General features: G+C 42.3%; 2 protein-coding genes across 8 annotated transcripts in view; one reads left to right on the top strand and one right to left on the bottom strand.

Moving 5' to 3' along the window:
• Positions 1–1,525: 1,525 nt before the first annotated feature.
• Positions 1,526–7,101, top strand: LOC105463645 (ER membrane protein complex subunit 4). 4 transcript variants are annotated; one of them, XM_011710848.3, is made up of 5 exons: positions 1,528–1,714; positions 2,047–2,161; positions 4,194–4,347; positions 4,924–5,084; positions 6,217–7,101. In XM_011710848.3, exons 1-5 carry the CDS (start codon positions 1,629–1,631, stop codon positions 6,250–6,252), a joined length of 552 nt encoding a protein of 183 aa, XP_011709150.1. In that variant the 5' UTR covers positions 1,528–1,628; the 3' UTR covers positions 6,253–7,101. The 4 variants fall into 4 exon arrangements, with proteins under 4 accessions (XP_011709151.2, XP_011709150.1, XP_070923242.1 ...); XM_071067141.1 differs by lacking the exon at positions 1,528–1,714 and adding an exon at positions 1,744–1,942 and having other exon boundaries at positions 2,047–2,169; XM_024787281.2 differs by lacking the exon at positions 1,528–1,714 and adding an exon at positions 1,749–1,942.
• The window catches only part of LOC105463644 (solute carrier family 12 member 6), a 107,630-nt gene continuing 89,558 nt past the window's right edge, over positions 6,767–24,838 (bottom strand). For all 4 annotated transcript variants that reach the window (XM_011710844.3, XM_011710845.3, XM_011710846.3 and 1 more), the window contains 13 exons: positions 22,999–23,173; positions 22,592–22,710; positions 21,270–21,368; positions 18,966–19,085; positions 18,097–18,201; positions 17,510–17,678; positions 15,965–16,160; positions 15,220–15,389; positions 14,437–14,568; positions 13,418–13,525; positions 12,710–12,894; positions 11,883–12,016; positions 6,767–10,714 (listed from right to left, as the gene is read on the bottom strand). In XM_011710844.3, coding sequence (XP_011709146.1) covers positions 10,623–10,714; positions 11,883–12,016; positions 12,710–12,894; positions 13,418–13,525; positions 14,437–14,568; positions 15,220–15,389; positions 15,965–16,160; positions 17,510–17,678; positions 18,097–18,201; positions 18,966–19,085; positions 21,270–21,368; positions 22,592–22,710; positions 22,999–23,173 — 1,804 coding nt within the window. In that variant the 3' untranslated portion in view covers positions 6,767–10,622. The remainder of the gene's footprint in view (positions 10,715–11,882; positions 12,017–12,709; positions 12,895–13,417; positions 13,526–14,436; positions 14,569–15,219; positions 15,390–15,964; positions 16,161–17,509; positions 17,679–18,096; positions 18,202–18,965; positions 19,086–21,269; positions 21,369–22,591; positions 22,711–22,998; positions 23,174–24,838) is intronic.

The raw sequence follows: 24,838 nt of genomic DNA, 5'->3' as shown, positions 1-24,838 counted from the left end.
GGAGGCCCAGGCAGGCAGATCACCTGAGGTCGGGAGTTCGAGACCAGCCTGACCAACATGGAGAAACCCCGTCTCTATTAAAAATACAAAATTAGCTGGGCGTGGTGGCACATGCCTGTAATCCCTGCTACTTGGGAGGCTGAGGCTGGAGAATCGCTTGAACCCTGGAGGCGGAGGTTCCAGTGAGCTGAGATCGTGCCATTGCACTCCAGCCTGGGCAACCAAGAGCAAAACTCCGTCTCAAACAAACGAACCAACCAAACACCACATATGTGGTGGGCACTAATCTCACAAACCTTGAAAATTGGCAGATTATCCAACTTTTACATGAAGAGGCTGAAACACAATTGATTTAACTTGCCCAAGGTCATACAATTTTTAAGTGGTGAAACCAGGATTCAAAAGGAGGCCATCTGCTGGGTGCAGTGGCTCATTCATGCCTGTAATCTCGACATTTTGGGAGGCCAAGGCAGGAGAGTCACTTGAACCCAAGAGTTTGAGAGCAGCCTGGGCAACATAGCTAAACTGTCTCAAAAAAACAAAAACAAACAAACAAAAAAACTGGGCGTGGTGGCGCGCCCTGTGGTCCTAGCTCCTCGGAACGCTCAGGTGGGAAGATCGTTTGAGCCCGGGAAGTCGAGGCTGCAGTGAGCCGTGATAGCGCCACGGCACTACAGCCTCAGCAACGGAGTAAAACCCTGTCTCAAAAAAAACAAAGCCAAAACAAACAAACAACAACAACAACAAACGCAGGCTATCTGAATACCGAGCCCATGTCCCTTTCCATGCCCACAATGTCGCCTTGCCTTTGTGCAGAATGTGGTTAAAACTGTTTACCTCGCAAGGTTACTGTGCAAGTGAAATAAAAGAAACACCGAGCTCCTGGGACACAGTGGACATTCAATACTCAGAAACTACTAAGGAACTCGCTCAAGGTCAAGCTAGGATTTAAATCCAGGATTTGAATCTTTTGTTCCAGGGAGCGCGTAGGAGGTTAAGAAGCTTTTCTTGGCTTCAATTCTTTTTTTCTTTCTTTCTTTTTTTTTTTTTTTTTTGAGACGGAGTCTCACTCTGTAACCCAGGCTGGCGTACAGTGGTGTGATCTCGGCTCATTGCAACCTCCGCCTCCCGGGTTCAAGCGATTCTCCTGCCTCAGCACCCTAAGGAGCTGGGATTACAGGCGCCGCCACCACGCCCGGCTAATTTTTTTTGTATTTTTAGTAGAGACGGGGTTTCACCATGTTAGCCAGGCTGGTGTCGAACTCCTGACCTCAGGTGATCCGCCCACCAACTCTTAATGCTGAGTCAGTAGGGACGTTCCTTCAGCCCCATGAAGTGCACCTCAGAGGTCAGGGAACATATAACAAGCACATTCAAAAAGGGAGCGCGCGGAAGTGGCTTTAGGAAGCACCAAGTCTTGCCTGCTTTTTTTTCCTCCCTGATTTTCTAAATCCAAACCGGGACTCTTCAACCCGCAACGCCGCCAATTTCCAGGGCGGAAATGACGTCTGTATTAACGCGCCGGAAGTGTATTTGCAGAGTGCGACAAAGCGGGGAACGCCGGTGGGCCTGTTGCGGAGTACGCTTTGGAGTGAGAAGCTTCGCGGCTGTAGCACGCAGCTGTTGCCATGACGGCCCAGGGGGGTCTGGTGGCTAACCGAGGCCGGCGCTTCAAGTGGGCCATTGAGCTAAGCGGGCCTGGAGGAGGCAGCCGGTGAGGCACCTGGGCAAGCTGTACATCCCTGTTCGTCCCAGAACTGCACCAGAGTAACGAGACCTGAGCCCTCAGGCATAACTTTGAAAAAGATGGGTGGCACACAGACATCACCTGGGGACGTAGCGGCTTTCCTGCTGTGAAGGTTTCTGTGCTCAAAGAATGCTTACATCAGTCCTGATAAGTCAAGGGACTGAGGAACACACGAGGGGGCTTGGTCTAATCTGAGTAGGTGCATCTGAAGATCTTTATTCCTATGATTGGTAGATCAGGAAATGTGGGATAAGAAGTGTCGGAGTTTGCAGCTTTAATTTCTTGGTTTGGTTTTTTAGGGGTCGAAGTGACCGGGGCAGTGGCCAAGGAGACTCTCTCTACCCAGTCGGTTACTTGGACAAGCAAGTGCCTGATACCAGCGTGCAAGAGACAGATCGGATCCTGGTGGAGAAGGTACAGAGGTATAGATGTTACCGCAGTCCTTGGGCCAGTCCTGACTTATTCACCCATCCTCTTCTCCCAGGTGGAATTAACGTAGATAGCTCTTATCCTGAATATTTGGAAACTAAACTGCTTGAAACTGGTATTTCGGTATTTTATATATCACCTACAAAAGTGCTTAACAGTTTGAAAAATAAAAGATGTTTGGAACATAAGGTGTAAGAAAGTAGGTTGAAAACTATCTTTTGGTGGCAACATCTTCCAGTTGAAGTGATCTTTTTCTATTCTAGTTCCCTTACACCACACATCCAACTGTCAGGATGTTGTTGACTTTCCTTACTACTTTTTGCTGTGTTCACCTCTCATCCCGATCAAAGCCACCATCCTTCATCTAGATTTCTGCAGTTGCCTGGCTAATTTTTGTATTTTTAGTTACAGACAGGGTATCACCATGTTTGCCAGGCTGGTCTTGAACTCCTGACCTCAGGTGATCCATCCGCCTGGGCCTCCCAAAGCGCTGGGATTACAAGCATGAGCCACCATGCTCTGCCCGGGGCTATTTATATTTCTTTCTAATTTCTGCTGTCATTTTGTTACATTTTTTCTAGGAAGTTACCGATTTCCTAAAATTTCAAATGTATTGACATAAAGTTGTTCATAATAATGATCACTTCCATATATGCAAGATCTGTGATGTTCGTTTTTTCATTCCTGATGTTGAATATTTGTCTCCTCTCCTTTTCGGCTTACCAGTATTGATTTTTTAAAAGTTATTTTCATTTATTTTTACAGGTCACTGTACCCATCACCAGTATTGATTTTATTAATCTTTTCAAAAATTCTTGGGTTTTTTTCTAGTTTCTTGAAATGGATGCTTACTTTATTTTTAGACTGCCATTACTTTTTTTCTTTTCTTTTGAGACAGTCTTGCTGTTGTCACCCAGGCTGGAATGCAATAGCATGACCTTGACTCACTGCAACTTCTGACTCCCGGGTTCAAGCAATTCTCCTACCTCAGCCTCCCGAGTAGCTGGGATTACAGGCACCTGCCACCACGCTTGGCTAAATTTTTTTGTATTTTTAGTAGAGATGGGGTTTCACCACGTTGGCCAGGTTGGTCTGAAACTCCTGACCTCAGGTAATCCACCCACCTCGGCCTCCCAAAGTGCTGGGATTACAGGTGTGAGGCACCACGCCCAGCCAGATTGCCATTACTTTTAATGGCAAAAACCGCAATTACTTTTGCAGCAACCCAATAGTATTTAAGGTTATAAATTTCTCAGAGCTGTAGCTGTGTCCCACAAGTTTTAAAATGTGGTACTTTTGCTATCATACAATTCTGTTTTCCATTATAATTTCTTCATGTATCATTGTTAATTCCCAAACATGAGATTTTCTTATTATAAAATTATTTCTAGTTTAATATCGTAGTCAAAGAATATGTTTTGTACAATTTGCATTCTTTGAGATTGACATTTTCTTCATAGCTCAGCGAGTGGTCAGTTTTTGTAAATATCTTATGCTTGAAAAGAGTGTGAACTCTGTAATTGTTGACTGCAGCATTACATGTCAGTTGGGTTTTGTTAATGTCATTCAAATCTTCTATGTCTTGATTTACCTGCTAATTCTATTATTTTTTTCTGGAACTAAATTAGTTCAATGGTTCCATTAGTTATTGACTGTGGTGTGCTAATCTCCCATTATGTGGATTTATATATTTCTTCAGTTGTAGATAGGACATTGATAGATACAGAAGTACTATGACAAAAGCAGGGAGATCTTTTTTCCAAAATCAGGAGAAAAAATGACATCTGGAAAACCTATAGGGAAAGGTACAACGGATGATGATGGTACTTTTATCTTTAGTAGAAGAGAGAGCCCTCCTGTGGCAACATGGAGAAGGGAAGAGGTCATAGAATTGAGGAGTCAGCTCAGTTAGAAGCAGAGAATTGGGAATTCTGTTCATGTGATTTAGCATCAGTGATATGGCAAATGTGGGACTAAGGGTGGTGATCAGAGGGTTAAAATTGTGTGTTTGTTTTAGCGCTGCTGGGACATCGCCTTGGGTCCCCTCAAACAGATTCCCATGAACCTCTTCATCATGTACATGGCAGGCAATACTATCTCCATCTTCCCTACTATGATGGTGTGTATGATGGCCTGGCGACCCATTCAGGCACTTATGGCCATTTCAGCCAGTAAGTATTCTTGAAACAATAACCCTTCCATAAGTTTGAAGAATTAAAGGCAGGCTGGGCATGGTGGCTCACGCCTGTAGTCCCAGCACTTTGGGAGGCCAAGGTGGGTGGATCATCTGACGTCAGGAGTTCAAGACCAACCTGGCCAACATGATGAAACCTTGTCTGTACTAAAACTGCAAAAATTAGCTGGGCGTGGTGGCACACGCCTGTAATCCTAGCTGCTCGGGAGGCTGAGACAGGAGAATCACTTGAACCTGGGAGGCGGAGGGTGCAGTGAGCTGAGATCACACCACTGCACTCCAGCCTGGGCGACAGAACAAGATTCCATCTCAAAAGAAAGAAAGAAAGGCAAATTCTTAGGGACAGTTTTTGGCTAACGAGTATGTAGGGGAGTGGGGTAATGGTGGTGGCATGGAGGGGAATGTAGTGCTTACCATGGTTTTCTCTTTGCCTTTAATGGTCCTATTTGCTGTCTTACTATGGGTCTGTCTATATGAATTTAATATATGGTTGGCTTGATTCATATTGGGGGAAAGAGTTCTTTTTGTTTGACAACTTCTGTTACCCCAACAGCTTTCAAGATGTTAGAAAGTTCAAGCCAGAAGTTTCTTCAGGGTTTGGTCTATCTCATTGGGAACCTGATGGGTTTGGCGTTGGCTGTTTACAAGTGCCAGTCCATGGGACTGTTACCTACACATGCATCGGATTGGTTAGCCTTCATTGAGCCCCCTGAGGTAAGGCAAAAGAAAAGCTGAATTTTGGGTAGTTGTAGTGGACAGCGAATAGCTGACCTACTTGATGGTAGGGAATTAGAATTGGTATTAGAGTTTATTATTATTATTTTTTTTGGCCGGGGGTGGGGTGGGGCGGAGTCTTGCTCTGTCACCCAGGCTGGAGTGCAGTGGCATGATCTCAGCAACCTCCGCCTCCTGGGTTCAAGCAATTCTCCTGCCTCAGCCTTCCAAGTGGCTGGGATTATAGGCGCCCGCCACCACGCCCAGCTAATTTTTATGTATCTTTTAGTAGAGACGGGGTTTCACCATGTTGGCCAGGCTGGTTTTGAACTCCTGACCTCGAGTGATTTGCCTGCCTTGGCCTCCCAAAGCGCTAGGATTACGGGCGTGAGCCACTGTGCCTGGCCTAGGGTTTCTTAAAAAATAAGAGCCATTAGGAGTTTTTAAGTTGTTATTTTTATTTTTTTGAGAGGGAGTCTCACTCTGTTGCCCAGGCTGGAGTACAGTGGCGCCATCTTGGCTCACTGCAACCTCTGCCCCCTGGGTTCAAGCAATTCTCCTGCCTCAGCCTCCCTAGTAGCTGGAATTACAGGTGTCTGCCACTGTACCCGGCTAATTTTTGTATTTTTAGTAGAGATGGGGTTTCACCATGTTGGCCAGGCTGGTGGTGTGCTCCTGACCTCAGGTGATCCACCCACTTCGGCTTCCCAAAGTGCTGGGATTACAGGTGTGAGCCACCACGCCTGGCCAAGTTGTATTTTTGAAACAAGGTCCTGCTCTGTCAGCCAGGCTGGAGTGCAGTCGTGTGATCATGGCTCACTGCAGCCTTGACCTCCAGGCTCAAGCACTCAGCTTCTCAAGTAGCTGGGACCACAGGTTGCACCCCCGTGGCTCGCTAATTTTTGTATTTTTTGTAGAGACAGGGTTTCGCCATGTTGCCCAGGCTGGTCTTGAACTCCTGGGCTCAAGCGATCTGCCTGCCTTGGCCTTCCAAAGTGTTTAGCTAAGATTAGCTACTTCGCCTGGCCTGGAAGTTCTTTTTTAAGGATAGGCAAAATAGAGCTGTGGTTAAAGTATTAAGTAATTGATTCATTTTAACACTCATTTGCCTATTTATTCTTTCTTCTTTCAGAGAATGGAGTTCAGTGGTGGAGGACTGCTTTTGTGAACATGAGAAAGCAGCGCCTGGTCCCTATGTATTTGGGTCTTATTTACATCTTTCTTTAAGCCCTCAGCATACTCTTTTTTTTTTTTTTTTTTTTTTTTTTGAGGCGGAGTCTCGCTCTGTGGCCCAGGCTGGAGTGCAGTGGCCGGATCTCAGCTCACTGCAAGCTCCGCCTCCTGGGTTTACGCCATTCTCCTGCCTCAGCCTCCCGAGTAGCTGGGACTACAGGCGCCCGCCACCTCGCCCGGCTAGTTTTTTGTATTTTTTAGTAGAGACGGGGTTTCACCGTGTTAGCCAGGATGGTCTCGATCTCCTGACCTCGTGATCCGCCTGTCTCGGCCTCCCAAAGTGCTGGGATTACAGGCTTGAGCCACCGCGCCCGGCTGCATACTCTTAAAGTAATCACTTATGTTAAAAAGAACCAAAAGGCTCTTTTCTTCATGGTGGGGTAACAGGTCCTAGAAGGACAATGTGCATATTACTACAAACACAAAGAAACTATACCACAACCCATGACTGAAAATAATGTAGAAAACTTTATTTATGTTTCCAGTACAGAGCAAAACAACAAATAAAATTGTAACTATGTAAACGAGAATAATTGCTGCTAAATCAAAACTGTCGCAGCATCTCCTTTCAATAAATTAAATGGTTGAGAACAATGTGTAAAAAAAAGTTGCACAAGTTCCCTTAAATCTATTTTCCTTAATATTTCACTTCTATTTAAAACAAGCTGGGACATAAAAATTCTGTTGGAGACACTTGGGGAAGATGTGAGCAACTAATGCTGGATTCAGCTTATACATGATGAAAAGAAAAATAAACCAGACAAAAGGAGCACATAAATATGCATACAGTGTAACTGTTATTTTAATACCCACAATAAGGGATTTTTGTTAGCATGTTTGGGGGAATGAGGATTGGTGGGATTCTTGGGGCCACAGGAATCTGAGGCAACGGAAGATACATAGAGTGATCTTCCCCCTGCCGAGAGGAAACTGGCACCTGTCAAGCAGATGCTGTCAGTTCAAACTTCAGCTTTTAAGATAGCTATTCAAGGCAGAAGGTCAGCAGGAGGATGTGTATTTCTAATCTGCCCTGGTAAAGTCATAGGTAAGACTCAAAAGCAGGATCTTACTCAAAAGGCAGGTATTTCCTGCCTTCTGTCTCGAAACAGCCCCTTCCCCTAAGGTGCATTCTCTCAAGTCTTCAGTATTGCTTTATTTGCAGTGATTTTTAAAAGAGATGAGAGACTTTGGAGACAACATAAGCAACACATATAGACGTGAAGTGCTCTAGACAGAGATGAATATAAATCTGGCCTGATAACCAGTTTTCCGTGTAACAGTGATTTTGTGTTTCAGGGGCTGAAGTAGTGGTTATATTAATAGCCACTAATTCCCTTATCCCTTTAAAAGATTTTTACAGTTCTCCAGCCACAAACAGCACTTCTAAAACCAACTTTATTTTCTGCCCATAATTTGTTCTACATGGAAAAAAAAAATTACTTTGGCCAGGGGCGTGTGTAAATGTGGCAGAATTCCTAGGTAGGCTGACCTTTACAGTATGGGCCTTTAAGATACAGGATCCTGGTCAGGCGTGGTGGCTCACGCCTATAATCCCAGCACTTTGGGAGGCCAAGGCAGGCAGATCACCTGAGGTTGGGAGTTCGAGACCAGCCTGACCAACATGGAGAAACCCCATCTCTACTGAAAATACAAAATTAGCCGGGCGTGGTAGCACATGCCTGTAATCCCAACTACTCAGGAGGCTGAGGCAGGAGAATCAATTGAACCCAGGAGGCAGAGGTTACGGTGAGCCAAGATTGTGCCATTGCACTCAGCCTGGGCAACAAGAGCAAAAGTCCGTCTCGGGAGGGGAGGGAATAAAAAAAAGGTACTGGATCCTGCAGGACATGACTCACTACTGTTAAACTAAGCAATGGAGTGTTGCAGTGGGAGTTGTAAACAATGCTTCTACCATCTGTGGAAGGAACAGAAAAAACGACGTAAGATTCTGCTTTGCCATCCTGAGTGGGCCTGGAGGTTGAAGAAAGCAGAAGCAAATCAAAATTACTCAATTTTTTTTTTTTTTTTTGAGACCAAGTCTTGCTGTGTTGCCCAGGCTGGAGTGCAGTGGTGCGATCTCGGCTCACTGCAAGCTCCACCTCCTGGGTTCATGCCATTCTCCTGCCTCAGCCTCTCGAGTAGTTGGGACTACAGGTGCCCGCCACCATGCCCGGCTAATTTTTTTGTATTTTTAGTAGAGACGGGGTTTCACCGTGTTAGCCAGGATGGTCTCGATCTCCTGACCTCGTGATCCACCCGCCTCAGCCTCCCAAAGTTGCTGGGATTACAGGCGTGAGCCACGGCGCCCAGCCCAAAATTACTCAATTTCTTAAGCTATACTGAAGGGTTTTCTCTGTCCTTACAGGTCAAATGAATAATTTCTGACACCTAGATCAGCTTGCTCCATGTCCTATTGAGTAATCAAAGAACAGTGGCACTATTTGTGACTAATACATTGAAATTCAAAAACAGCCATGAATACAGGCAAGAAAAGTTTCTCTAAATACCTATTCGGTACAAGAAATGAAGATTTCACATATTTGAAAGTACTGCTCAGCCAACCACATGAGTAGTTTCCCTATGCTTGTAAGCCAGATGTTGTTTGATCAGTAAATTAGTAAATAAAAAGCTAAGCTTACACAAGTATTTCCTTGGCACACTGAACTTTCTTTTTTCTTTGTCAGACATATCAATCACTCTGTTACCCAGGCTGGCGTGCAGTGGTGCAATCCTGGCTCACTGCAACCTCCGCCTCCTGGGTTCAAACGATTCTCCTGCCTTAGCCTTCCGTGTTGCTGGGATCACAGGCATGCGCCACCATGCCCGGCTGATTTTTGTATTTTTCGTAGAGACAGGTTTTCACCATATTGGCCAGGCTGGTCTCGAACTCCTGACCTCAAGTGATTCACCTGCCTCGGCCTCCCAAAGTGCTGGGATTACAGGTGTGAGCCATGGCACCTGGCCTGAAGTTTCTGAAAACAAATAGAAGGCTTGGCTTGGTTAATCTTAGTTCAGAGCCAAGTTCATGTAGTCAGAATGAAAAATAAAATTGAAAGAAAAAGGGGAAAATGCTTATACTTGGCATTAAGGTGAATGCCTCAAGTCTTAACTACAGCTTTGTAGATGAGGCAAAAGATTTCTTAGTGGTAAAATTTCTTCAACAGGTCAATGCCAATGTGTATGCCATTTTAGCACAGTAGGTAAGGAGAGTAGCCGCTCAGTAACGTTGGCACCAAGGAAAGAGTATGGCTCTAGAACTTCCAATTCCACTGCTAGATATGCCCTTTAAAAGATGGCCCAGTGCTTTCAGGGAAGGATGTTTAGCCAGTTTTCCTAGTACTTGTTCCTTAAGATTTTTTGACCTGTGCTTAATAAGAGGGCATAAAAAAAGGCGCGGGGGTGGATGCAGTGGGGAGAAGAACCTATTGGTTAATGTGCACCATGACCTGCATTTCTTAGATAACAGCTTGTATGTTTTGTCCACGTTGCATAGAGAATCACAGACTATTTCAGTAAATGTTAATAGCTTCCTTTTGGAGTTCTCTTAGTTTGGCCATTTGAAAAGAACCTGAAAGAAATAATTTTTACCTTACCAAAAACAATTTCCATGGTAACATTGCCTGTGTTACAATGACAGAATGGGTTTTGAGTTAAGAGAAATAGTTGAAGTATACACTGACACAGTATGGATACTTAAATCTGGTATTTTGGGGGAATGTTTTCGAAGAAGTAGAGGCTACAGCCATGTTTCAAGTTGGTATCCTAATATAAAGTTAGAGCAGTGGGTATACTAAAGAAATATAGCTAAAAAATGTTTGCATCTTGGCTTGCCAAGGATAATAGGTCTAAATATACTTGACCATAAATTCTTTAGTAAGGTGAAGCTGTCTCTAGTTGTTATCCCCACGGTGTCATCATTGGACCACGACTTCTGAGATTCATCTTTAATGCTGAATATTTACTTGACTTGCTTTTTTTCTTCAGTTGAATTTCTGGTATCCCTTTTACCAATTCATTTATTGGCTCAGCTTGTTAATTCTAATTTGCCTTTGATTGCTCAGACGTGGCTCATAAGACTTGAACATTGTTCTGAGTTGAGGGAATATTTGCTTTTTCAGTAAGGACTGCAGATCAGATGGGAGCTCTTTTACACAGGTACTTGAGGCTCAGCTCATCAAGAGTTCAGTATGATGTGTACAGAACATAGGCTTCTAGTTGAGTAGGAGTGGTAGTAATGAGCTGGCACTTCCATGGAGGATGTAGGCCTTTTAAGAAAACAGGCCAAGCACAGTCATTCAGAGCAGGTTATGAATAAATGGTGATCACTTCACTGCCACCACCCCGGACAAGTAGGACTCGCTCTAGTCCCTCGGTAAGCACCTCTAGGAACTCCATGTCTTCAAAACTTGTCAAGGAGACAGGCAAAAGAAGAGCACAAACTTACAATCTGGCATCATCATAATCTGAGGTTATCTGATCATAGAGCTACAAAATTAGCTGCTTAATTATTATATATTCAGAAAAGTCTGAACTTTGAATTTAACCCTGTGCAGAAGTAACCAGGGATCCAGTCCTTTTGCATATATAATACAAGACTCCCATTTGTGTTAACTTTAAAAATGGGAAAACCTACAAGTGTTATTCTAAGTAAGATAAAAATGATGAAAGAAGAAAAAAAGCCACAATAGGGCAGCTAACAAGGTTCCTACAGAGAACCCAAGTAATTTCTAAGTGAAGCTGCTCAAGTCAGATTTTTCTGCCAGTTCGATTTGTCTTTTTCTTTTTAAACCTTTTTTTCTTTTTTTTTTTTTGAGACAGAATTTCCTCTGTTGCCCAGGCTGGAGTGCAATGGTGCGATCTTGGCTCACTGCAACCTTCGCCTCCTGGTTCAAGTGATTCTCCTGCCTCAGCCTCCCAAGTGGCCGGGATTACAGGCACCCGCTACCACACCCAGCTAACTTTTGTATTTTTAGTAGAGACAGGGTTTCACCATGTTGGCCAGCTTGGTCTTGAACTCCTGACCTCAGGTGATCCACCCGCCTCAGCCTCCCAAAGTGCTGGGACTACAGGCGTGAGCCACCACACCCGGCCTAAACCTCTTTTTCTTAATGGCACTGGTGGGAATAAACTGATTTATGTGTCAGTGCTGAAGGGTTTCCCTTATCCCCGGAGTCCTGCGATGAAGGTATGAGGAAGAATACCTATCTCTTTTCCCTCAGTTAAAGGAGGTTCTATCTCAGCTTCTCCCCTAACTCTATCCAAAAGAAAAAGGCTTTGCAAAGCAGGTAGAACCTAAAAAGGAGAAAGGATGTGGGTACGCTGTCTGTAGGATTGTCAGGAAGGGTTTTATACACTGAATATTCGATGTCATGTTGCAAATACACCACCTGAAACGTCTTTTAGAACTGAATTATATTTGCCCCAAAAAATCTTTGCCTAAGACTTTTAAGTCTTCCTTCCTTAAAGAGGGAAAGTGGGGCATAGACAATGACTTTTATTGTTACCTAGTTAGAAAGAGGATAAGGAGATCTTCCTTACTGGAAGCCCCACTCTTGGAAAGGATACAGTTTTCATCACCCTCAGGGTTTCGGGGTGGCCCTGGCATATTCAATAAAACCAGCTTTGCTTCATGGGACTTGTTAACTATAACCTCGTTGAGTTTCACTGCTGTATGCATCCGCCTCACATTGGACTGGTCCCTGAGTGGGAAGAAATAAAGGTGGTTAAGGTAAAAAGAAAACTAACTAAATAGTCAACGTTAAAAACTTGAGATCCAGAGCTTTTTCACTCGACTATGGGTCATCTGATAAAATGATTTCTTTTTTCTTTTTTTGAGAGGGAGTTTAGCTCATGTCACTCAGGCTGGAGTGCAATGGCGCAATCTCGGCTCACTGCAACCTCTGCCTCCCAGGTTCAAGCAATTTTCCTGCCTCAGCCTCCTGAGTAACTGGGATGACAGGCGCCCATCACCATGCCCGGCTAATTTTTTTTGTATTTTTAGTAGAGACAGGGTTTCACCATGCTGGACAGGCTGGTCTCGAACTCCTGACCTCAGGTAATCCACCTGCCTCTGCCTCCCAAAGTGCTGGGATTACAGGCCTGAGCCACTGCGCCTGGCCTAAAATGATTTCTTTATGATACTAATGTCTGGGTTTTCTCATTCTCTGTTTGCTTATTTTATAGTAAGAACACAGTATGGAGGTGAACTATGGATAGAAGGGATGGTTAGCTTGTGTACCGTATTCATTGGGAGCCAGTATGAATAGGCAAACAATAATGAGGTGGTTAGATTCAGGGTTAAATGAACAGACTCCATCCTGTGTGTCCAGGCAGTCACATTTGTGCCACTGGTTAGGTTATTTTGTGATAAACTTGGGAGTGGGAAAACTTACGGACGCATGTTAAGCAGGTCCTGGAATCCTTCCATTGACTTGGCTTTTTGTCCCCGGGATGCCATGTACTTATCTTTTGTCCAAGTCATGTGCACCTTCTCCTGATAGGTTTCTGTCTCTTCATCCTCATCAGAGCCAATGCTGGTCAATCGTAGCATTGAGTTTCGGTCTTTCACCAACTGTGCCTGAGGAAGAAGGTCCACCACAAGTTATTCTACCAAATTTTCTCTCATGCTTCATCTTTGGTTATTTTGAAGTAATAATGGGTTATAGTGGAATAACTGACAGTGAGAAGGAAAGAATTTGTCATCTTGTGAAAACAATATAGTATCATCCCTTTATTTTTATTTTTATTTTTTTTGGGGGTTTGAGATGGAGTCTTGCTCTGTCACCCAGGCTGGAGTGCAGTTGCGCGATCTTGGCTCACTGCAACCTCCGCCTCCCGGGTTTAAGCAATTCTCTGCCTCAGCTTCCTGAATAGCTGGGATTACAGGCACGTGCCACCATGCCCGGCTAATTTTTGTACTTTAGTAGAGACGGGGTTTCACCATCTTGGCTGGTTGTGAACTCCTGACCTCTTGATCTACCCGCCTCAGCCTCCCAAAGTGCTGGGATTACAGGCGTGAGTCACCGTGCCCAGCCTAGTATCATCCCTTTCAGTGACAGACTTCAGAGAGCCCGGATTGGATTGATGCAGTAAGGTCTCACCTCTCTGTCCCGCTCTGTTTTGGAGAGCCGCATGTGCCGGAGCATCTGGGACCTCTGCTCCATCATTAAAGTGCGCTCATAAGTATATGCTGATATATCACTGTCATGCTGCCACAGACATCACACAAAGGGGGCCAAAAGCACAAAGGAGAAAGAAGGATGAACCATACATTTTTATTTCCAGTCACTAAATTAAACCAGGGAAAGCATGACAATATTAACCTATGTTTCACCCCTATTTTGTTTAGTCATTGAGCTACATAAATGTTTTTGTGATTGTAGATAAAATCCAGAGGCCCTGAGAGTCTTTTCCATAATCTAACCAAGACATGTGTTGCCTTGAAACACAAAATACAAACTCTAGTCTCTTTTTAATACTGTTAGATTTTTTTTTAAGCCATGTGTGATTCTTTTTTTTTTTTTTTTTGAGACGGAGTCTTGCTCTGTGCCCCAGGCTGGAGTGCAGTGGCGCGATCTCAGCTCACTGCAAGCTCCGCCTCCCCGGGTTCACGCCATTCTCCTGCCTCAGCCTCCCGAGTAGCTGGGACTACAGGCGCCCGCCACCTCGCCCGGCTAATTTTCTTGTATTTTTAGTAGAGACGGGGTTTCACCGTGTTAGCCAGGATGGTCTCGATCTCCTGACCTCGTGATCCGCCTGTCTCGGCCTCCCAAAGTGCTGGGATTACAGGCTTGAGCCACCGCGCCCGGCCGCCATGTGTGATTTTAAGCTGACTTTATGAATTAAAATTTCATAAAACTATATTAAGCAGATGAGAATCTGGCAGAAATATAAGGGCTGTGTGATAAACAAGAAAGCAAAACCAAAAAGTAACATCAAACATGCATCACATATACATTCTACTTAGGGCAACAAATTAGGGTTTTTTTTTTTGTTTTTGGCACTAGGGGATTAATCCATATTTAGAGCTGAAAAATTTCCCAAACCAGAAAAGATTCAAGGACGACAGGGAGAGGAATGGGGGAATGAACCTCTTGTATCTCAAACTCAGCTTTCTCACCATCTCCACCACTTCTACCTCCGCCTCAATGCGCAAGTGATACAGGAAGGTGGCTAGGTCCTTCTTCATTTGGATACTGTTGTCTTCTAATTGGGCTACTGTGAAGATCCGTATGCTGCACTTTCGCCACACCTGAGAGAGTGACATACACATGTGGAAAATTAGAAAGACATAAGACATTGTGGTCTAGAAGAATCTTGCTATATGTAGTATGAGGCTATTTGTTCCTAGCTTCCTACTTGCCATGTTATTGTATTAGGGCAAAAGATTGACTAAACACCACATTTAATACAGTTTTAAGGAGTCCTTAATTTCATAACAAGAAAACACTGGCAAAAGAAAAGATGGCTCATGATATGTTAAGAGGGTGCTTTATTCAGATAGTACATCAATGACAACATGCAGACTATATATTTACTATTTTAAATTTCATTTAATTAGTTTTACCACGGAATGAGCGCATATATGTGTGCAATACACACACATACATATACCTTAAGTTTCCAGTATTTTTTTAAAAAAGATGTGTTCACCTGTTGTTGTTTTCCCCAAGGGCTCATATGGAACTTTATTAATTGGCTGAATTTCACTTGGAGATAAGTAGGTATCAAATACAAAGACAATTATTTCTCTTAAGGTTGAAAGTGGGATCATAGGAAAGCCTAGAATAACTTCCAACTCTTCTGATTCTAAACCCCAACACTATACAATCAGAGAAAGAATTTGTCTGGCGAACCAGGACACAAGGGAGAAAGACTTGCAAAGAAAAGTTGTCTCAAATACCTTGTGCTGTTTCAGCAGGAAGGGTAGTAGCATGAGCATCCCCCCATCATGCACAATCCACCACACATCAATGTTGCCCTCAGAAAATTGCTCCACATTGCTGGGAAAGAAGGAGATGTTTTTAGCCACCAGCAGTGCGAGATGGGCAGCAGTTGTCACTCGAACTGTGCCTAGGGAGAAAAAAGAATAAGCAGAGAAGAATCCTTAGGCTTGCCTTGCTTCCTAGCATGTCAGGAAAGCAAGGAAATGCTCTCTTCACACTTCTTTGAGCAACGGGTCCTATTTACTTAGATTCTATCTCATTACATAAGAAAAATCATTGTGAAAAATCTGAATAGCTAACAGAATTAGACTGAGAACCACAGTTTATGTTACAGGGTATATTCTGATTACTACATTTCTAAGGGGGGATATGTGAATTTGGGAGATGATGATGCTGAAGAACAATTCTTCCAATTTCTGTGAGAACATCAATATGGAAAATCACAAATGAAAACATGGCAATTTTGGAGATAATTCCTAGCACAAGACTTGACAGAAATAAATAATTCATGAACATGATGTGAAGCTGAAGGGGACAGGTAGAATCTGGTATTACTACCAGACTACTAGTAGTTTTTCAGGTTGCCTTATAAGACTATGCTTCAGCAATGGCATAATCTCTTTTAGGAGGCTGGGGGTGACAGAGATTTAACTATATCCCCTCGACTCAGGCCCTTAGGTTTGTATGAGAAATGGTTAGTACCAATAAAAGTCTTCCAAGCGCGGGCATCTTCACTTTGACGCCAGCCATTAGGCCAGCCCATCACCACTGTGTTGTGCTTCATGCCCCCAAGGCCACATGACTGGATAAGGTGGGAAATGCCCTCTCTCAGCTTGGCAGCCACCACCAGCTGGCAGAATCCTTTTACCTTCTCTGCCTCCATTAGGTGCTTTATGGTCTGAAAGAGACACAGGACCGCAACACTGAAGTGGTTCACTCTGGACCTTTTAACCCATTATTCCTTCTCCGTATTATATCCCCTACCTTTTTCCAAAGTCTTCATAAATCTGTATCGTCTACAGAAAAGTCCAAAAAATTAAAATTATCCCAAAGGAATTTCATGATCTTTTATCTTTTTCACTTTCTAAGTGCTTACTACATATTTTTGCCTCTGTAGCTGGTTGTCTACATGTAGTTTCTCTGCTTTTTCCTCTGTTCTGCTTTTGTTCCTTTGCACCATACCAAAAAACTGGGAACAGGGATCTCTACAAAGTGAATATTCAACATTCTTTCCCAGTTGACCAGGGTGATTCACTAGTGTGAACAAGATCTCCTTCCTGCCTCAGCCCCAGTCATGCCCTGACTCATCTTACCAGAAACTCAGTATGATGATTCAGTTTCACTTTAGAATTTTCTCAGGTATGTTTTCTTTTTTGCTTCTCCCATTCCCATATGCTTTTTGACATTTTAATGGTGATTATTCATGACACTTGTATTTGCATTACTCTTCCTTTAGTCAAACCAATTTGGAGATATCATCGCATTTACTCTTACTCCACCCTCTCGGTGGGAAAAGGAAGGGAATAACGGTACGGAAAATGGAATGACTTTTGCAAAGGCACAGATTAAATCAGTGATGTGGCTGACAACTAGGATCTCATGATTTTCAATCCTGGGTACCTTTTATTAATTTTTACCATCATTCTGGAGTAATGTTTCTTCAGCATTTCTAGTGTTTAGGATTTCAAAGTATTCCAAAATGAAATCCAGTAAGACTTTTGAAATGCCATTGAACACAATGGCATTTCAAAAACAACAGGATTAGTTCTATCATATATAATAAATATTAGAGTGAAAACAACTTCCTTGTTAAAGTAGAACTTTAATGTTCAGTACAGCTAACCAGAAGTGGCAAAGGAATCTTGCTCATGATGCCACATAGATTGAAGAGGAAGAAAATTTGGTCATTACTCGTTGCCACAAGATTGAGAGGAACCCTCTCCATAGTTCAAGGGATCAATTTACTTACATGACTTTTCTCAGTGCTTAATGTTTAGAGTATATTTGAAAATAATGTTTAGATTTAATCATCTTATAATTTAGTAATGCTTTAAATGGGAAGAAAGAATAAATAACTATTTTCTGGCTCATCTTATTATTTGGGAAAAAGTGTGTTCAAAGGTCAGCACTAAGTGAGAAACCTCCTAGATCACTCAGGAACAAGATTCAAGTAGAAGTTTGAGGTCTTACTACTTAACATCACAAAGCTGTAAGCTGAGTTCCAATACATCAAAGTCTGACTCTTACCTGCTCAGCAGCTAAAGCTTCACCGTAGTTCTCTAGAAAGTTCCCCACGATGACAGAGCCCACAATAGTGAGACCTTTTCCTGCTTTGAGCTGTGAGGCAAAGGTGAGGAGGCGAGGATGCTTGACATGTAAGTCTTCATCTAGTTTCAGTAATACAAGCAACTGAGGCCTGTGAAGAGGTTGGTGGGGGTTGGAGGGGAGGAGAAAACATTTTGGGTTTGGGGAACAGAATGACAGACTCCACCCTGTAATTCAGGAGATCTGTATGAAACAGGTAATTTGACAGAAGGAAGAAATCACAGGAAATGACAGGATGAGGGTATTAGTTTGAACGCTCCCAGTACTATCTCAAGTTGATCAGTCTTCAAGGAAGAATAATAAATTGTGAAGAATAATAAATTGTAGAAATCTTGCTCATAAGTGACATGAAGAAAAGGGAATAAAAAAATTAAGGATTTAGAATAGTTCAAAAGAGGTCCATTATACCATTTCCTTGAGCCACATGGTTTCCTTATCCTGTAATCAACAAAGCACATATTTTTGTGTGTTAACTATGTGCCAAATACCGCTAGTGTTGATTTCTTTACCTCCAGTTTTTAGTGTGTGGAGGTCCCTCCTCCAACCGAAGCAAAGCAAACCGGGCTGCACTGAGGGACAGCCCACGGATACCATCACCCCATTCTTTCTCCGCTCTGTGAGAAAAAGAAAAGAGCAGAGACAAATTTAAACTATAGTAAGTATACTTTTAAAAACTAAAGTTTTTTTCTGAATCTAAAAATCACACATGTGCAAGGTAGAAGATTAAAGCTCAGATTAATGATTTACATAATGTTCTTTACTAATATAATGAACCCGATGTAGGCAGATCAACAGCACCAACAGACTGCACTGCACAAACAGTTCAGAATAAAGCCTGAAGGGGTCACTCATTCAGTCCTTCTACCTAATTGTTCAAAACAATAATGTAAAAGAGCAATTTAGATTAGAAAATTATAACAGACCTGGAGTTTAAGTTACTTTGAAAATAATGCAGAGAAAGTAAAGTTCAATGTGATCTTCTGAATAAGAATGTTACTTCGTCCTCATTTTTGAAAGTTGTAAGTCTTAGTAGTTACAAAGTTGTTCAGAACTAATTTCTTTTTCATTTCAGAGACAATCCCTTGACTGAAGAGATAAGCAAAAATATTTATATTTGTGTTATACTTTGTTTAGTACTAATCATTATTATTTGGATATGTCCTTTGTTATTTTCCATTGATCCATTCATACTTTCTCAATGGATTTCCCTTGTGATGAAAAGCTTGCATCAGTAAGACGGTTAGAGAATTAGGGGTACAAAATATAGTTATGAAAATGAAGTTACCTGGGTCCTTAATGTATTTTCACTGAACTGGCTCTAACCAAACTAGCTAGTCTTGCTACTTTTAGCAGTGATCAAGATTAAATCCACACTCACCCTTGGTACTCAATGTACTTGTAGATCATACCAGCTATTACCATGGCTACAATGGCATAATACCAGGAAGAAATGAACATCAGAGCCAGACAGATACTCATTCCCATGAAAGAAAGGGCCCTAGAAAATTAAAAACAAATACAAAAAAGTATCTTTTAAAGTAGCTGAAAAAGAAGCTTATGTTAGAGGTGCTTCTCAAACTATCTGTAGTGAGGGATTATTTTTTTAAAACTTTGAAACTATTATAAATATAACTTTTATAAAATGCAATGAAAATGAATTATTCAAAAAATCATCACATGCCTGGATGCTGTAGCAATGTCACACTGCCATAAAAGTTTCTAAATGCTTATTCTCAGTTCTACAGTTGTCTTATCATGAAACAGTCAGTAGATGTGCACTAAATCCCAAACTGTCCTTTGCAACAGACCAGCTGCTGTTATGTTTCCAACTGCTGGAAAACTATGTAAATAACAACACTATCAGTCACCTGCAGTTATGAGGACAATTAATACTTACTTGGCAAAGCCAGGATGGGACACACAGCCAGAAATGTTAGTAACTCTAGGATCTTTTGAAAATTTTCATATAAATATTTCTAAAAAGTTTATAAACATTTATTAGCATAACTGCAGAACTCACTGAGAAAAATTATTTTTGGGCTAGGCGTGGTGGCTCACGGCTGTAATCCCAGCACTTTGGGAGGCCGAGGCAGGCGGATCATGAGGTCAGGAGATCGAGACCATCCTGGCTAAGACGGTGAAACTCTGTCTCTACTAAAAATACAAAAACTTAGCCAGGAATGGTGGTGGGCGCCTGTAGTCCCAGCTACTCAGGAGGCTGAGGCAAGAGAATGGCGTGAGCCCAGGAGGCGGAGCTTGAAGTGAGCCGAGATCGCACCACTGTACTCCAGCCTGGGCATCAGAGCGAAACTCTGTCTCAAAAAAAAAAAAAAAGAAAAAGAAAAATTATTTTTGGACTGTACATAAGAGAAACCTGGCAGACGGTAATGAATTAATTGCTTGTTTTGACCACACAAATTAGGTAGACAACCATATTTACTTAAGTTTTTCTGTGTACAGAATGAACTTCTTAGCTCTGTGATAAATTTTTAAGAATGAATAGGAGTGTTAATTTGGAGAAAACTAGGATGTAATGAAAATATAGGGTAAAGAGAAAGAGAAAAATAGAGGCAAGATAGCAACAAACAAAGTTTATACAGAACCTTTTTTTTTTTTTTTTTTTGAGACGGAGTTTCCCTCTTGTTGCCCAGGCTGCAGTGCAATGGTGCAATCTCGGCTCACTGCAACCCCTGCCTCCCGAGTCCAAATGATTCTCCTACCTCAGCCTCTCGAGTAACTGGGATTACAGGCATACGCCACCACGCCCGGCTACCTTTGTATTTTTAATAGAGATGGGGTTTCTCCAGGTTGGTCAGGCTGGTCTCAACCTCCTGACCTCAGGTGATCCGCCCGCCTTGGCCTCCCAAAGTGCTGGGATTACAGGCATGAGGCAGTGCGCCCGGCCTCATGAAGAACTTTTAACTAACATTAAAGCTAGAAAGAGGATCAGAGGCATTAAAACTTAGTTGAAGATTTTAATTTTTGCCCAATAAATGTTACATCACTGTCCACCATTGGTAAGTGAAGACAGAAAGGGAACGAGGAGAAAGTTAGCAAAGAAGAATGTAGCAGTGGGTACATACGGGACATAATTAATGAGCTCTTAGCTATGAGAGGACAGATATGGGATGGTAGCCAAAAATCTTTCATGACAACCCCTTCAGGACTGGGGAGACTTAACTACAACAGCAGCAGCAGCAACAGTTCATCGAGAGCTGAGCTTTACTATGTACCAGGCACTACGACAAGCACTTTAGATTTATTAGTCCCATTTTACAAATGAATAAAATTAAATTTTACATGGTTATGTGCTTTGCTGAAGGTTACAAAGCTAAGAAACAGTAGAGCTGAGATTGGAACTTAGAACCTCTGACTCCGTAGCCCTAAGAGACAAACAGGAAAATAAATATGCAAGAGAAGGTTGTTTTAATCTGAAAATTACAGAAGGCTGGAAATATCTATTTTGTGCTTTTGCTCTACTCTTATTGGGTGTTATAAGTTATTATAAAGTGATATAGGAAAATAGGAGGGTGAGGATTCAGATAAGAATTGAAAGTTGAAACAGTATGAAACGGCTGACCAAGAAAAAAATTTTATCGAGAACCCAGACTCTCCCAGTTTTCTACTTCAAAGATGGGTTCTCTCCAAACGTGAGTAAAAAGAATAAAAGAAGCAGACTTACCAATGGTAGTAGCGGAATCGGGGTCTCCAGTTGGGTGTTCGAAGTAATGTTTGCAAGGCACATGCCAAGTTTACAAAGAGGTAACACATGAGAAAAAACCTGAAGAATGAAAAGACTAAGAGTGATTCTTATTGGAAGATGATTCTTTGAAGGTTAAGGAACTGGAGACCTTTGCTGTATTGAAGTCTGTTTCTAGACAACTAACCCTTGATTAAGTAGGAAGCAGGGAAACTTCAACCTCTCCCCACAAAGCTGCTCATCCTTCTCTGTTCTCTCAGTCAATGACATTACCACTCTTTACCCAGTTGTTCTTAGGATAATCCAGGTTTCCTCTTCCTTACCCTTGTTCCAGATTCACTTACCAAGTCCTATGGATTCTATTTAAAAATCTCTAAGCTGCTTCTCTTCCTTTTCATCTCTACTACTAATCACCTTAGTTTAGGCTCTCATTTCTTCTTTCCAATTAGCATTCCCTAATTAGCATTAGAGGAGCAAGTCTAGCCTCCTTCTAATCCATCTTTTATACCAGACTGATCATCCTAAAGCATTATCATTTTGTTCTCAAAGATTACCCACTACTTCCAGGTAAAAGTTCCAGACCCTTTGTGATCCTGATCTACCTACTTCTCTATTCTGCTATTCCCTCAGCATGCACCCTCCACTCTAGCCAAGCCAAACTACTTCCAGTTCTCTGGATGTGCTACCTTATGTCATTCCTCAATTCCTTTATACGCATTCTCTGCCTAAAATGTTCTTCACCCCTTCTTTTCTTAGCAAATAACCAGTTATTCTTCAAGATACAAGTATCACTTCCTCCAGAAAATCTTTCTTGAGTTTCCGTCTGTTTACATGCCCTGCCCTGGTGTTCCTATGGCACTCAGTGTTCACCCTTACCATGGCACTCATCATGCTATATGGGAATCATTGGTTTCCTTATCCATTATCAGTTCCATAAGATTGTGTCTTATCCATCTTTGTATTCCCATAATACCATATTACACAGTGCCAGGTAAGTAGTAAGTCATCAATAAATCACAGGTGAATAAATAAAAAAACTAACAGTGGTGGTAAAAGCTACAACCAATTGATAATGAATTAGAAATGAAGCCAAAGAACTTCTGAATTTAAATAGGTAGGAAAAAACCTAATAACTTACAAAAGTTAGCCTTACTTGAGAGTTCTCAGGAATGACTTTTATTTAAGTGAAGTTACATCTGTATTTAGCCCACTCTGTTATTACTACTGTTACATGACTGAGGGAAATAAACATGCATTATTTATCATGTAAGCAAGAATAACTGAAGAAAATCACTGGCTCTTACATGGAAAGAATTGGAGCCACAAGATCCAGGGAGGCAATAAGTATTCCAAGCTCTGCAATGGCAGCAGTTAGAAGTAAAGCCCAGGTAGGCTCCCCATTGGCTTTGCTGTGGCCAAAAACCTGTACACAGAAAGGAAATACCAGGCATAGGAGTATTGAGTCATTGCTCTCTGATTTCTCTAGCCTACAGTTTCAGACATCTGGAAGATCAATAGTGTTACAACTGTGATATCTTTTAAGCACCTCTATAGCACTCACATGTAAACTCATGCTTGGGATTTAGAGGGTCTTGTACTAAAAACCCATGTCTCCACATTTATGGTCTAGTAATTTCTAAGCCCATGAAGACCACACTGTTTCTCATTAAAGCTGGGAAAAAAAGAAGAGGGCATAAAAAAGGTCACTCACCCTCAGAAATGGTATGATGTTATCCTTGGCAATAGCTTGTAGCAGCCTCGGTGCACCTGTGAGGCTCTGAAGTCCAGCCCCACACGTTGAAAAGAAGGAGCCAATAACAATCACCCATGGGGATGGCCAAGATAAGGTGCCCACCACCAAATTACCTTTCACAGCATCACCGAACCTGGGAAAGAAATAGGAGTAGGGAAATTTAATCTGGAAATAACTTTAGACTGAAAGACTAGAGAGACATTCACCCATTCTTTTTTTCTTTTTTCTTTTTTTTGGAGACAGAGTCTCACTCTGTCACCCAGGCTAGAGTGCAGTGGTGTGATCTTGGCTCACTCCAAATTCCACCCACCCAAGTTCAAGTGATTCTCCTGCCTTGGCTTCCCAAGCATCTGGGATTACAGGTGTGCGCCAACACACCTGGCTAATTTTTGTATTTTTAGTAGAGACGAGGTTTCACCATGTGGCCCAGGCTGGTCTTGAACTCTTGGCCTCAAGTGATTCACCTGCCTCAGCCTCCCAAAGTGCTGGGATTACAGGCGTGAGCCACTGAGTCTGGCCCACCCAATTTTTTTTTTCTATTTATAAATTTTAGAGAATCAAAAGTAAGACAAATAATATTATAAAATATAAAGATAGCCAGATTTGATCAAAAGGCACTATTGACCTATATTAGGAAAAAAATACATACGGGGCTAGAAAATAAGCTAAGCTTCAGTTTTAACTTTCCCCTTCAGGGTATCAAAATATCTGCTTTTTAGAAAAATTGAGGCCGGGCGCATGGCTCAAGCCTGTAATCCCAGCACTTTGGGAGGCCGAGACGGGTGGATCACGAGGTCAGGAGATCGAGACCATCCTGGCTAACATGGTGAAACCCTGTCTCTACTAAAAAAATACAAAAAACTAGCCGGGCGTGGTGGCGGGCGCCTGTAGTCCCAGCTACTCGGGAGGCTGAGGCAGGAGAATGGCGTGAACCCGGGAGGCGGAGCTTGCAGTGAGCTGAGATCCGGCCACTGCACTCCAGCCTGGGCGACAGAGCGAGACTCCGTCTCAAAAAAAAAAAAAAAAAAAGAAAAGAAAAATTGAGATCTCACTGCACCTATAATTCTGTATTCGTGAAACATAAGCATTTTTCTATGTCATAAAAAGCTATGAATAAACATTTTTAGTGATCTGAATAATATTGCATCACAGTTTGTTATCCATTCTTCACGGTTGATTTTCTATTGTATAAAATGTTATAATTAACATCTTTATGCACATATCTATGTTCACAGTTCAGGTTTTTTTCCTTATGTCAGGTTTTCTGTTTTTTTTGTTTTTGTTTTGAGACAGGTCTCACTCTGTTGCCAAGGCTGGAGTACAGTGACACTATCTCAGCTCACTGCAGCCTTGACCTCTCTGGCTCAGGTGATGCTCCTGCCTCATCCTCCCAAGTGGCTGGGACCACAGGTGTGCGCTACAATGTCTGGCTCATCTTTTACAAAATTTTTTGTAGACGGGATCTCGCCTTGTTGCCCAGGCTTGTCATGAACTCCTGGGCTTGTGTGATCTTCCCCTCTCGGCCTCCCAGTGTGCTGGAATTACAGGCATGAGCCATTGTGCCCAGCTAAGTTATGGCAGATTCTTAAGAGGGAATAACTAACCAAAGGGATCAATATCTTAAAACATTTCAAAATCACTAAATTGCTGTCCAGAAGGTTGTACTAAATTTTACTCCCACTGGAAATACAAGAAGATTCAAGTCTTACAGCACATGCACACTCCACACCAGTCTTGTGGATTAAAAAAATATTAAGGTCACTGCTAATTTGATGGGTGAAACATGGCAATAGTTTAA

This window comes from Macaca nemestrina, chromosome 7, assembly GCF_043159975.1.
Source record: "Macaca nemestrina isolate mMacNem1 chromosome 7, mMacNem.hap1, whole genome shotgun sequence".
Classification (NCBI taxonomy): domain Eukaryota; kingdom Metazoa; phylum Chordata; class Mammalia; order Primates; family Cercopithecidae; genus Macaca; species Macaca nemestrina.
This window is presented reverse-complemented; position numbering and strand designations above follow the sequence as displayed.